This window comes from Stenella coeruleoalba (assembly GCF_951394435.1).
Source record: "Stenella coeruleoalba genome assembly, chromosome: 1".
Lineage (NCBI taxonomy): Eukaryota > Metazoa > Chordata > Mammalia > Artiodactyla > Delphinidae > Stenella > Stenella coeruleoalba.
The window spans coordinates 147,631,769-147,646,336 of record NC_137169.1 but is presented as its reverse complement, the minus strand read 5'-3'; the positions used below and the strand labels follow the sequence as shown (position 1 = coordinate 147,646,336).

Below are 14,568 nucleotides of genomic sequence, written 5' to 3'. Positions count from 1 at the left end.
AAATGTTTATATTAGTATACTTTTATGTAACTTGCCCCCCAATCACTATATAGAACATTTCTAGCATAGGATAAGGTTCCATCATGCTCCTTCCCAGTTTGTAGCTTACAACTCTGAAGTAAACACTATCCTAAATTTTTTCAGCATCAATTAATTTTACCTTTGAACTTCATATAAATGGTTTCATACAGTATGTTCTCATTTGTATCTCTTTTTTTAATAACATGGTTTTCCATGTGTAAATATCAATAGTTCCTTTTCTTTTAACTGCTGTTCAGTGTTACATTGTATACAAATACTAAAAAAATTTATCCAATGTCTGAGTTCTGACTTTTTTTTTTTTTTTTTTTTGCGGTACGCGGGCCTCTCACTGTTGTGGCCTCTCCCGTTGTGGAGCACAGGCTCCGGACGTGCAGGCTCAGCGGCCATGGCTCACGGGCCTAGCCGCTCTGCGGCATGTGGGATCTTCCCGGACCGGGACATGAACCCGTGTCCCCTGCATCGGCAGGCGGACTCTCAACCACTGTGCCACCAGGGAAGCCCCTGACTTTTATTTTAAAAAATACAACAGATTGGGTGGCTTATAAACAACAGAAATTTATTTCTCCCAGTTCTGGAGGCTGGAAGTCCAAGATCAAAGTGCCAACATGGTCAAGTGAGGATTCATAGCCAGCACCTTCTTGCTGTGTCCTCACCTGGTGGAAAGGGCTAGGGATCCCTGTGGGTTCTCTTTTATAAGGCATTAATCCCATTCATGAGGGCTCCGTCCTTATAACTGTAACTTAAACACCTCCCAAGACCCCACCTCCTAATAACATCATCTTTGGGGTTAGAATTTCAACATATGAATTTGGTGGGGGACCACAGGTATTCAGACTGTATCATCTAAGCTGTTGTTGTTGAACATTTGAGTTATTTCCAGATATAGACTATTATAAACATAGCTTCTGTGAATATTGTTATATCTTTCTCTTGATGGTCATATGTACTTATTTCTCTTGGATATCTACCTAGGAGTAGGATTTATGGGTCATAGGATAGCATATTTTCAGCTTTAGAAAATATTGCCAAAGAGTTTTCAAAAGTGATTGCATCAATAGTTTCACTAATAATGTATGAGTTTCACTTGCTATATATTCCCATCAGAATTTGATATTGTCAGCTTTTTAAATTTTAGCCATTCTGGTATCTGTATAGTGGAGTTTTGCTATGATTTTAAAATATTTCTCTAATAAGTAATATTTACTGTTCATTTGGATATTCAGTCTTGTATAGGTTCTTGCCCTTTTTTCCCATTAGGTCTTTACATGTCTTTTAAATAATTTTTATTTTTCAACTTCACAAACAATATAAGACCCTTATAACAGCCCTTTATGTTGTTGTTGTTTTATAGTTTACCTCTATCTGTGTTGTAAACGTTTCAATACATTTATTTTATTCTTGCTTTAAATATTTATTACTCATTAATTTTTAAAATATCTTTTTTTTACCCACAAATTTACCCCTTTTGTGTTCTTATTTCTTTCTAGTGATCCATGTATCCATCCAGAATCATTTTTCTTTAGTCTGAAAAACTTCCTTTAGTGTTTCTTATGATTGTGTGTGTTATAACTAAATCTCTCCATTTTTGTTTGCCTGAGATGTCTTTATTTTGCCTTCATTTTTGAAGAATATTTGCTGGGTTAGAATTCTAGCTTGGCAGTTTTTTCTTTCAGTGCTCTATAGATATTATTTCATTGTTTACTGACTTCCATTATATTTGAGAAGCCAGCCAGCTATTAATCTTGGTCTCTTGAATGTACCTTTTCGTCCTCCCCTCTGGTTGCTTTTAAGTATTTCTCCTTAACTTCACTTTCAAACAGTTTGACTATGATCTACCTGGGTGTAGTTTTCTTTGTATTAATGGAAAATCCTGTTGGGGATTCACTGAGCTTCTGAAATCTTGATTGATCTCTTTCATCAATTTTGGAAAGTTCTAAGCATAATCTCTGTAGATATTTCTTTTGTCCCATTCACTATCTCTTCTTCTTCTGGGACTCCAATTACATATATCTTAGACTGTGTCCCACATTCATTTTATGTTCAGTCCTGTTTCTTCCATTCTTAGGTTTTTTTGTGCTTAATTTGGATATTCTCTATTCACTTGCTTTCAGGTTCATTTGTCTTGTCGTCTGCTGTATCTGTTCTGATGTTAAGCCCATTCAATGAGTCTTAATTTCAAATATTGTCTCTTTTAGTTAAGGAATAATCATTTGATTCATTCTTATAGTTTTCGGTTCTGCATTGAAATTTCCCACTCTTTTGTCTTTTTTCCCCTATGTTTTCTTTAACATATTGATAATATTTATTTTAAAGTCTTGTCGGCTAATTTTAACACCTGAACCATCTGTGTGTGTCTCTCTTTCTGTTTTTTCTTCTGATTAATGATCACACCTTCCTACTTTTCCAAATGTCTCAATTTTTATTGTATGACAAATATCATGAATATAAATAACATAGAGAATGATGTTATTATGTTATTTTCACTCCAGAGAGGGTTTTCCTTTTTTTTTTTGGTCCAATCAGGAATTGAACTAGGACAAGGCTGGGTTGCAGTTTTAATTAGATTCAACCTACTTCTGGTTTCAAATGTCATGAAGGAAAACTAGCTGGAACCTGGTTTGGATTTGCTCTATCAACTGTGAGAGATTTATTCTGACCTTCAGACTCTTACCCCATGCCACTTTCAAATTTGGCAAATGTCTAGATGGGCCATGTGTTTGAAATAGGCTCTTTTCCTCAAGCAAGACTTTGTCTCTGAAATACTTCAATACTGTAGGAGACTTTGGTCTGACTTTTAGAAGCTCCTTAACCTCCCATACAGTCTCCAGATACAGCAAATATACCATGAGGAAAATACCACTGCATATTTAGGGATCCTGAAGTTTCCGAATTGTTGCACCAGCCCACCCATTCTCCAGAATTTGTCATTTATTTTCCAGCGTACTGTCCCTCAATTCATGTGCTCACAGAATTGGATAAGATTCTGAGGTAAGAGGCAGCTGTCATGGCCTTTTCACCTTAGAATGGCTCATCCCTCTCTGGTTTATTTTACTTAGTTCTCTTTGCTTTCCCAGATACATGATGTTTGTAAAAATAAGTTTTTTTCAAATTATATAGTGTATTTTTACTTTTTGCAACAGGAGTGATAGAGCAATGACCTGTTAACTTCCTACTCCATCCTATTCTGAATGAGAAGTTCCTATGTCCCAGGTTTTTTTGATGTTTTAAATTCTTTAATCTGTTCTTAGAGAGTGTCATTACATACAGTTGGTGTCATTTGCCCAAAACAAACCCAGAAAATATTAGATCGTTGCCTTTTGGTACTAACACCTGTTTCATTTCATACAATGGCATAGGTTAACATTTAAGCTGATTCATCTATTTGTTAGCTACTTGTTGAGCACCAGCTAGGCAGGAATTGTTCTGCACATGACTGGGGATATAATAATGAACAGAAAAAGAAAAAAATACCTGCCCTCTCAATGCTTACACTCCACTTTGAGGAAACAGATGATAAATCAAATACAAAGCAGGGTCATCAGCTGAGAATAAGGAAGGTAGAGAATGTGTTAGTTTTTTGGGATTTTTTTGGTTTTTTTCCTATTAGATTTTTGACAAGAAAAAGAGAAGATGTGAAATGGTAAGTTTAGAGAAGAGAGAGGAGTGAATGGACTAGGGAAATATTTTAGGATTGCCAGTGTTGATTGAAAAAAATGCACAATGTGTGAATTGTGAGTCAAGTTTTATTTGGGGTAAAATGAGGACTATAGCTTGGGAGACAGCATTTCAGGTAGCTCTGAGAAACTGCTCCAAAGAGGTAGGGGGGAAGGTATTATATATGATTTTAGTGAAGAGGGGTACGTGCAGTGAAGCACACATTTTGGCAGAAGGTTGCTGCTAGTCACAAGGAGCAGATGTCATGGTTAATGATTTTAGTGCTTTTCTAGATGTGAGAAGATGCAAGAATTGGGCTCGTAAAATTTTGTCCTGAAAATTATCTGAAGACCTGCTCTGCCAGTGTTTCCCAGAGCACAGAGTGCCTCATTCTTGATCTCCACACTGATCTCCTTTCAGGGGGTGTTGAAGGTCAGCGGCTGCTAGAGGCAGATGGCAAGTGCCAATTTTTAGTTGGCATCAGGCATCGCCAAACTATTTAGACATGAATTTTGAATGGTTGGGCTTTCTTCCATCACTTTCAGCTATTAAGGTGAAAGCACGGAGTAGAAGGAGAGTAGGATTTAGGGAAGACTGGGGCCTTCTAGGCTAAGTACAGTGGAGGAGAGAAGAGCAAAGGAATCCAAGATGTGTATGCAAAGCAGCAGTAGTGATGGACCAAGGAATCTAACCTGGATAAATAAGGAAGAAAAGAGAAAAGGAAATAATGTTAGGAACAGTGGATTGGCACTCTTGGTGGGAATGAAAAATTACTGAAGGGGTCCCTAGAGTAAGTTAAACTGTAAATATAAGAGAGAGTATTTACTTGAAATCAGGATGTTGGAGGCTATATAGTTATTAATAATGACAGCAGCATTTCTCAGTAGGTGAACTACAAGCATTTGGGGCAGGGTAATTCTTTGATGTGAGAGACTGTTTCACATTGGTCCCCGGCAGTAAAAGTCTGTAGCAGTCTCCTAGGAGCCCACCCCAACCTCCATTCCCCACCTCCCCACCCCCGCACACATGCACATTTCTAAGTAAGGTCAAAGCCACAGGTCTAGGGCATGACCAGTAGATTGGGTGGTTGTGCTGGAGAGACGTCTACCAGCTAGGTTGTTTTAGGCAGCAAGTAATAGAATTCTTAAGTAATACAGATTTCTTACCTCACTTAAGAAATCAAAAGTACACAGTTTCCATGCTCTTATCAGGGTTAGCTTCTCTGTGATTTTCTTGGCTTTTCCCTCATGATTCCACATTACTGTCAAAGTTCCAGACTTCATGACTTCACACATCCAAAGACCAAAAAAAGAAAAAAAAAAGGAAGGTTCATTTCCTTTCATACATGTCTCACTTAACGGGACCTCTCAAGGTACCATTCATTCTAACTAGTTCACGTGCCTAATTCTTAACCAGTCCTGGCAATGTAGAATGAGATTGGCATGACTGATGGAAGCCTTCTTCCTTTCGGCTGAGCCTACCTTGCCTAAGCACACTGTAGCCTGATACCTGAATTTGGTGCACAAGCAGGAAGAGAGGGGTAGCTGCTGGGTAAACAGCCTCAACAGTGTCTGCATAAGGGGTTTGTGTGCCTGTGAAGTCAGTTGGGTAGATCGTCTCTTTTATTGTTAAAGTCACTAAGAATAATAATAAAAAAAGTTGTAATGGAAGGAAGGGCAGTGGATAACTGTAATAAACAGGTAATGGGTCATACAGTAGGTCCTTGTTGGTTATCCATTTTAAATATAGCAGGGGGTACATATCGGTCCCAAACTGTATTACACGGGGAGCTCTGCCTCCTATTCTGTAGAAATCTAAGTGGGAAAAGAATTTGAAAAAGAATAGATACATGTATATGTATAACTGAATCACTTTGTTGTACACCTGAAACTAACACAATGTTGTTAATGAACTATACTCCAATATAAAATAAAAAGTTAAAAAAAAACCCCAAGTAATGGGCATTTTAGCAGACCTGAGATTTATAGGGAGGACAGAGGTGACAAAGAGGAGGAAGGATACCTATCCCACCTCCATACCCTGCAGTGTGTGGGGTGTAGAAGGAAAAAAACTACTAATGTCCAGTGGATGTTTTTATTCTCCCCATTTTCTGCTCCCAACCTAGATGTCCTTAAAAAAAAGGATATTCTTTTAAAAATAATAAATACAGAAAGTACCAGTTTTCAACATGTCTTGAATCGAAAGAAAAAGAAAATGTGTAAGAAATACTTATTGGATGTAGAAGATCATGATTGAATGCACAATATGGTATATCTTACATCTTTAATTCAAATTAACAAATACTTATTGACCACCATGCATATGAATATCATGATACTGTTCTCTGTACAGATGATGAAGATAAATTAGAAAATCTCCATCCTCTGAAGGTCACAGTCCCTTGGAGTTTTAAATATATATATAAATAATATAAATATATAAGTAATATAAGTTATATAAAACAATATATAAATAATATTAGTAATCTAAAGCAGTCAGTAAATGATTTGTACTAACAAAAAATTATGGTGAGGTAGAGATTTACTATTTGGGGTCCCTCTATAAGCTAGCAGAGTAACTGTTTTAGGACCATTTCTTTTTTTTCCAAATCTTTTAATGGTATCTGGGAATGAGCTTCACTAGATTTAATGTTTCTTTAGTACCTTGCATATTCTCATTAGAACCACAAGTTAAATGAATAATCCCTATTTTAACTAAGTTGATGAGCCAAGTCGTCAATAGGTGGACCTCAGTGTTCATATATAAAATTTGGAAGGCCAGCACTTATACATATTCTATATTAACATCTCTAAACCTCTCTTCATACACCAGGCTCAGTTTTTCGTACATCATCTGACATATGTTGTTGGGTTATCACATGATGACATTTTATGCTAGGATGAAAGGGGGCTGAATAGTTTACTCACTGGCAGAATGTACCAACAGTATTTAAAACTGAAAACCTCACATATTAGAAGGTAGACTGTTTCCTACGTATAATTTTAACAACATGCAATGGAGTTTTGTGGTTTAATTTTAATGTGTTTACATGCTTTTGTCAGTAGGTATATGCTTCGATCAGTACAATTAAATAAGGATTTCTCTAGAAAGAAATATATTGCTTTTAGTTTTTAAAATTTAGAATATGAGCATATTTTTCATTCTTTCTTTTTTTTTTTAAAGAGTCAACACAGACTGTCCAGGCTCTGCAGTATTCAACTGCTGATGGTCCCCTAACAGCAAGTAAAGATTTAGAAATCAAAAACTTAAAAGAAGAAATTGAAAAACTAAGGAAACAACTAAGAGGTAAATTTCTGTGATTCATTATTAATTCTGTTTAGTAGACATTTTAAAATGTTTATTCACGCACAAAACATTTATTGAGTACCTGTTATGTGTTACATGATGTGAGCTATGTGCCAGTGAGGGAAAAGCAAATAAAATGGTTCTGCTCTCAAGGAGCTCATGTTCTGGTCTTGGGAAAAGATAAACAAATAGTTTTTTGCAGTACATGTTAAAAGGCCAGAAGAAAAATAAACATAGGTACATAGAGAGTACACAGGAGGAGCACCTTACCCAGAATTACATGAAAAAAGATGACTTTTTGGAGGACCTATTCATTTGGGATATTTGTCTGGCAAAGCATTTATATGAGTAGTTCATTTTTCAGTGTAGGTTAATTAAAATTAATTTTGAATTGTTGATATGCCTGTTATATCCATTTATTAATTCCATTCATTCAACAAATATTTATTGAGTAGCTACTATGTACTAGGTGTTGTTTTATGATCTTGGGATGCAGTACTAAACAAAATGATAAAAATCTTTGTCCTTGCTGGGGTGGAGGGCAAACAACAGACATTAAACAATAACTATGTAACTTTGTAAATGATACAGTATGTTAGAAGGTGATAAGTGCTTAAAAATAGAAAAGATTAAGGAGAATGGGTCAAAAGTGTAAGATGAGGTGTTTTATAATTTTAAATAGTGTGATCCATGTGAGAAAAATATTGAAGGAGTTAAGGGGCCTAGCCATGCAGTTAAATGGGAAACACATGTTACATGCAGACGGATCAGCCAGTGCAAAGGCCCTACTGTCAAAATGTGCCTCGTGAGTTCAAATAAAACATAAAAGGACAGCAAGGCTAGAGCAGAATGAGCAAGCAGGTGGAATGGATGGACATGAGGGTAGAGAAATTAAACAGGTGGAGAGGGCTCATTGCCTGATCAGTGGAGTCTTACTAACTGTTAGGTCTTTGATTTGTTTTGTGGGTGAAATGGGAGCCTTCTGCAGGGTTTAGAGGCATCACATGATCTCAGTAAGAGTAAGGGGAGAGAGAGAAGGTACTATTTTGGCTAGAATAGTCAGACCGCTCTAGAAAAGTAGTTTTAGGCCAAAATAAGTGAAGAAAAGAAGGATCTGACCCAGTGTCTTTTACAAAAAGGATTATTTAAAATGCAATATTAAGGCACATGGAGATTTTAAATTTGAGCATAATTTATGCTGTTCTATTTTTTTAAGTGGCTGTCCTCCTAATAAACATCTCCTTATCAAATTTCTGTAGCTTTATCTTTTTAAAACTAAGTTAGATTAGGAATATGATAAGTAGAATCATTTACTTTGCTTTGATATCAACACTAAAACATTATCAGTGGCACTGAATGTATTTGAGTTTTTTGGCACTAAGAAAGCAGTGAGACACAAGACACAACTAGGATGTTTAGTGATCCGTATCACTTCAAAGAAGTGATATGGATTCGGAAAAACCTATTTACGTAAGTCTATCTCACTTATATGTTCTAGGAGGGATTTTTGGTTTTTTGTTTTGTTTGTTTGTTTGTTTTTAAGATTCCTTGGGATTTTCTGTGCTGACCATCATGCATCTGCAAATAGGAACAATTTTCTTTTGCCCTTTCTGATCTGGATGTTTTGGGGTTTTTTCCCCCTTATTTCACTGGCTAGAACTTGCAGTACTTTGTTGAAGAAGAGTGTTGAGAACAGACATCCTGGTTTTCTTTCCTATCTTAGAGGGAAAGTATTAAGTCTTTCACCTTTAATTGTAATATTAGCTGTAGGACTTTTATAGATACTCTCATCAATTTAGAAGCTCTCCTCTATTTCTGTGTTTCTAAGGGTTTTATCATGAATGGGTTTGAATTTTATCAAATATTTTTTCTGCACTGATTGATATGAACATGTGTGTTTTTTTTTCTTTAGTTAACCTGTTAATATGGTGGATTAAATTGGTTGATTTTGAAATATTGAATCATTGGAATATGCACATGCCTGGTCATGGTGTATAATTATTTTTATATATTAATTCTATTTCCACTGTTTTGTTCAGGAATTTTTAATCTGTATACATGAGAGATACTCATCTTTGTTGTATTTTTCTTTTTTCTTTTTTTGTACTGCCTTTGCCTGGGGTTTTAGTTTGTTTTCTTCTTTTGTTTTTTGGCTTTTTAATGAGATATGATTGACACGTAACATTATCTTAGTTTCAGGTGTACAACATAATGATTCAATATTTGTATATATTGTGAAATAGTCACCTTAGTAAGATTAGTTAACTTCCATCACCGCATATAGTCATAAATTCTTTTTTCTCGTGATGAGGACTTGTAAGATCTATTCTCTTAGCAACTTTCAAATATACAATACAGTATTATTAACTGTAATAACAGCACCACGTTGTACATTACATCCCCAGTATTTATTTATTATATAACTGGAAGTTTGTACCTTTTGACCATCTCTCCTTCTTTAACCCACCCTGCACCCCCGTCTCTTGCAACCACCAGTCTTCTCTATATCTGTGAGTTCAGTTTGTTGTTATTGTTGTTTTTGTTTTAGATTCCACATGTAAGTGAGATCTTACTGTATTTGTCTTTCTCTGTCTGATTTATTTCACTTAGCACAGTGCCCTCAAGATCCAATCCATATTGTCACATATTGCAAGATTTATTTTTGTGGCTGAAAAGTATTCTATTGTATATATACAATTCCAGAAGTGGAATTTCTGGATCATATGGTAGTTCTATTTTTAATTTTTTGAGGACTCTCCATACTGTTTTCCATAGTAGCTGCACCAATTTACATTCTCACTAATAGTACACACGGGTTCCCTTTTTACCACATCTTTGCCAACACTTTCTATTTCTTATCTTTTGGATGAAAACCATTTTAACAGGTGTGAGATAATGTTTCATTTTGGTTTTGATCTACATTTCCTTGATAATAAGTGATGTTGAGCACCTTTTCATGTTGGCCATTTATATGTCTTCTTTAGAAAAATGTCTATTCAGCTCCTCTGCCCATTTTTTGATAGGATTGTTTGTTTCTTTGCCATTGAGTTTATGAGTTCTTTGTACATTTTCTGTATCAACTTGTTGATCTTAAAAGTAAAAGTCAATTATTTTACCAGAAAAAATGGGTTTATTTGGGAATAGCAGAGAATTGCAGTTTGGGACAAGCAAGCCATGGCAAAAATCATAGGCAAGTTTAACAAACAAAGTGAGGAACATTTTATAGAGAAAAATGATGAAGTCGGTAAAGGTTGTTTTGAATGAAAGTCCTTTGGAGAAAAGTGAGAGTTCAGGGTGAAGATGGTTTCTCATTGGCTTAGTTCCTGGGGTAGTTGATTTCTTATAGGAGATGTGATGTACTGTCTTTCCTATTGGGGCCTGTAATTGATGATTCCATTCTTGGAACTGTAATTGACAGTTCTTCCTGTAATTGATGAAGAGAGTTACTGTGTGAGAGTTTCCCCTTCTGGCCCCCCAGCTCCATTTTAGTGAGACTTCCCTTTATTAACTTTCACAAACACCTTGTCAAATATTTGTTGATTTGCAAACATTTTCTCCCTTTCCAATGTTGCTTTTTAATTTTGTCTATGGTTTCCTCTGCTGTGCAGAAGCTTTTTAATTTGATGTAGTACCATTTGTTGATTTTTGCTTTTGGCTGTGGTATCAGTGTAATTCTGGGCTCATAAAATGAGTTTGAGAGTATTCCCTCTTTTATTTTTTGAAAGAGTTTGAGAAGGATTGATATAAATATCCTTATTTTTTTTTTTTAGTTGCTTGAAGTGTAAAGTTAGGTGTCTGAGGGTTGTTTTTCTTTCTTTGTTGTTTTTTTTTTTTACCGTAGGTGTTTATTGCCACGAACTTCCTTCTTAGAACTGCTTTTGCTGCATTCCAAAAGTTTTGGTATATTTTTTTCCATTTTTGTTTGTTTCAAGATTTTTTTAAATTTCCCTTTTAATTTCTTTTTGACCCGCTGGTTACTAATGTGTTAATTTCCACATTTCTGTGAATTTTTCCAGTCTTTCCCGTTATTGGTTTCTAGTGTTATACCTTTGTGGTTGGAAAAGATCCTTGGTATGATTTCATTCTTTCTAAATTTGTTAAGACTTGTTTTGTAAACTAACTTGATATATCCTGAAGAATGTTCCATATGTGTTTGAGAAGAATGTATATTGTGCTGCTGTTGGATGGAATGTTTTGTATATATCTGTTAGATCCATCTGCTCTGAAGTATAGGTTATGTCCAATGTTTCCTTATCAATTTTCTGTCTAGATAATGTATCCATTGTTGAAGGTATAATATTGAAGTCCCTTACTATTATTGTGTTGTTGTCTATTTCTGTCTTCAGATATGTTGTATTTACTTAATATATTTAGGCACTACAATGTTGGGGTCATAAAAATTTTTAATAGTTATATCCTCTTGATGAATTGACCCCTTTATTATTATATAATAAACTTTTTTTTGTCTCTTGTTATTATTTTTGACTTAACCTCTCTTTTGTCTGATAAAAGTGTAGCTACCCTTATTCTCTTTTGGTTTCCATTTGTATGGAATATCTTTTTCCATCCCTTGATTTTGAGCCTATGTGTGTCCTTAAAGCTGAAGTGAGTCTTATAGGCAGCATGTAATTGGGTATTGTTTTTTTAATCCATTCAGCCACTTGAGGTCTTTATTGGAAAATTTAATCCATTTATATTTAAAATAATTATTGCGTAGGTACGGATTTACTAATGTCATCTTATTGTTTTCTGGCTGTTTTACAGTTCCTTTGTTCCTTTCTTCCTCTCTTACTGACTTCATTTGTGAATGATGATTTTCCATAGTGGTGCTTTTATTTCCTTCTCTTTCGTGTATCTACTGAAGGTTTTTGCTTTGTGGTTACTGTGAGGCATACATAAAATATAACAGTCTATTTTATGTTGATGACAACTGTTTATTCTTCCTGTTTATTATGTAATTGTTTCAATTATTTCCTCTTCAGATGTTTTAGAAGCACATCAGACAAGGTTATAATGTTTCCTTAAACCATGAAGTATAATTTAGAAAGCTTAAGGGGGGAAAAAATTCTATTTACCCGTATTTTTACGTGATGCTTTTCCTTCCTTCCTGATATTACTGTGTTCCTTGTTTTGTTGTTTGCTTTGTGTTTATAAAACTTACTTTAGCCATTTTTAAAAGGTAGGTCTGCTACCAACAAATTCTCTTCATTTTTCTTCATCTGAGAATGTCCTGATTTTCCCTTTTTTCCTAAAGAATATTTTGCTGGACATAGGAGCCTGGATTGATAAGTTCTTTTGTTTTAGCATCTGAAAAATACTGTGCTGCTTCCTTTAAGTTTCATGTTTTCTGAGGTGAAATTCACTGCCATTCTGAGTATTTTTTCCCCTTATGCAAGAAGTTTTCTCTGGCTGCTTGCAAGTTTTTTCTGTAGTATTCTGATGTTTGATGGTGTGTTTTGGCATGGATTTCTTTGGGTTTATTCTGTTTGGTGTTTGTTCATCTTCTTGAATCTGTAGGTCTATGTGTCTTGGCCATATTTTGGAATTCTTTTAGACCCTATTTTTCTAAGTACTTTTACAAACCTGCCTACTTTCTCTTCTCCTTCTGGGACTCTGATGATGCGAGTGTAAGATCTTTTGTAAATCATCACACAAGTCCCTGAGGCTCTGTTCATTTTTGTTTCCATTCTGTTTTTTCTTTCCTGTTATTCAGATTGGTTAATTTCTATTGTTATACCTTCCAGTTCACTGATCCCTTTGATCCCTCCTTTGTGCTGCTGAATCTATCTACCAATATTTTTATTTTATTGATTTATAAAATTCCCATTTTGTTCTTTGTTAATCTTCCATTTCTTTGCTGAGACTTTCTGTATCTTTGCTCAGGTCTTCTACTCATTCATTTGTTTCAAATATGTTTATAATTGCTCATTGAAGCATTTTTATTATAGCTGTGTTAATATCTTGTCAGATTATTCTGACATCTCTGTTATTTTGGTGTCAGCATCTATTGATTTTCTTTTCTCATTCAAGTTGAGATTTTTCTAGTTCTTGGTAGGATGAGTGATGTTTGATGAATGACTCTGGATCTTATTTAAACCTTCCATTTTAGCTGGTTTTTCCTGACACCATTCCAGCAGTGGGAAGGGGATTGCCATCTCCTTACTGCCAGGTTGAGGTAGAAATCCAGTTTCCCCACTTGACCTCCCTTGACACCCAAGGAAGGGCTCCTTGTTATTCTTGGAAGGGAATGGGAGTTCCAGCCCCCTGACTGGTTTCCACTGACACTGTGACAGGGGTGGCCTTATTACTGCTGGGCAATGGTGAAAGTTCTTACTCTTTTCTGATACCACCCCAATGGGGAGAAGGGGGAGATCCTCATTAATGCTGGGTGGAGATGGAAGTCCTGGTTCCCCATGTGGTCTCCACTGACACTGTGTGTGGGAAGGGGCTTGTTACCAGCCAAGGGGGTTGAAAATCCTGGCCCCCCCTTCTCTAATTACCTTTGTGGTATGTTTGGGCACTTCATTAAAACCTCATGTGATTGGAAATCTAGTTCTTCACTTGTCTTTTGCTGACACAGGTGGTCATCAGGCCACAGTGTTTTCTGTGGTGTTTAACTTGAGCAGAGTGGTTATTTTCTAAAACTTTTCTGTCTTGCTAGTTTACCCTCTTCTTGGTTCTTTGGCTAGAAAGAGCAGCCTTGTTCAAGCTTTTGTTCTCTGCTTCTGTTGGCATTTCTGCGTTGCTGGCTTCTTCAGCTCTAAGTCTGTGAAATAAGAACCAAAAAGAAAACCCAGGGAACTTACAGTAGTTTCAATGTTCCTGACACACTGTGTCAGATTCCATTGTCCCTGGCCAGTCATCCTTTTTCTCTCCAATTTCAGACTTCTTAGTTTATTTTACGTATAATGTCCAGCTTTTAAAATATAAATCTGATCCCATCACAGCTTCAACATACATACTTAAATGTTTTCAGAGGATCCCCGTTGCCTCTGGGATAAAATTAAAATTTCTCAATTCTAATTACAGAGTCCTTCATTATCTTGCATGTATTTTCCTCTCTAGGTTTGTCTTTTGTCATTACTCCCTCACCCACTGATCCCAGCCATGGTGAACTACTTTTAGTTTCACCTAATCACCTCCAGGTTTTACACATATTTGGTTGTTGTGTTTTTATGTAGTCTTCTTTTTTTTCACCCCCATTTCATTCATTTTTTTCATCCATCCATCTGTCCGTCCATCCATCTATCCATCCATCCATCCGTCTAAACATCTATTTCTTTCTTTCTTTCTTTTTGCTTGTTTGTTTGCTGGAAACACTCTTCACCTGGTAAATTTCTACTTCTCTATAGAACTTTTCACCACTGACACATTTTTAAAATTTTATGTTGCTTTACTTCCCTTGCCTTACCACTAGACTATAAGCTCCTTGAAAACAGGGACTTTGAGTATTTTATTCATTGATATATCGAAGTGCCTATAATGATGCTTGCCACATAAAAACCCCTAAATCGGTATTTGTTGATGAATGAGTGAATGAACGACTAAATGAAACCTCACTCTTGG

The 14,568-nt window shown here is 35.7% G+C and overlaps 1 protein-coding gene across 12 annotated transcripts in view; it reads left to right on the top strand.

The window, feature by feature from the left end:
* The window catches only part of CDC42BPA (CDC42 binding protein kinase alpha), a 323,830-nt gene that overhangs the window by 181,921 nt on the left and 127,341 nt on the right, over positions 1 to 14,568 (top strand). For all 12 annotated transcript variants that reach the window (XM_079912211.1, XM_079912203.1, XM_079912202.1 and 9 more), the window contains one exon: positions 6,880 to 7,002. In XM_079912211.1, coding sequence (XP_079768337.1) covers positions 6,880 to 7,002 — 123 coding nt within the window. The remainder of the gene's footprint in view (positions 1 to 6,879; positions 7,003 to 14,568) is intronic.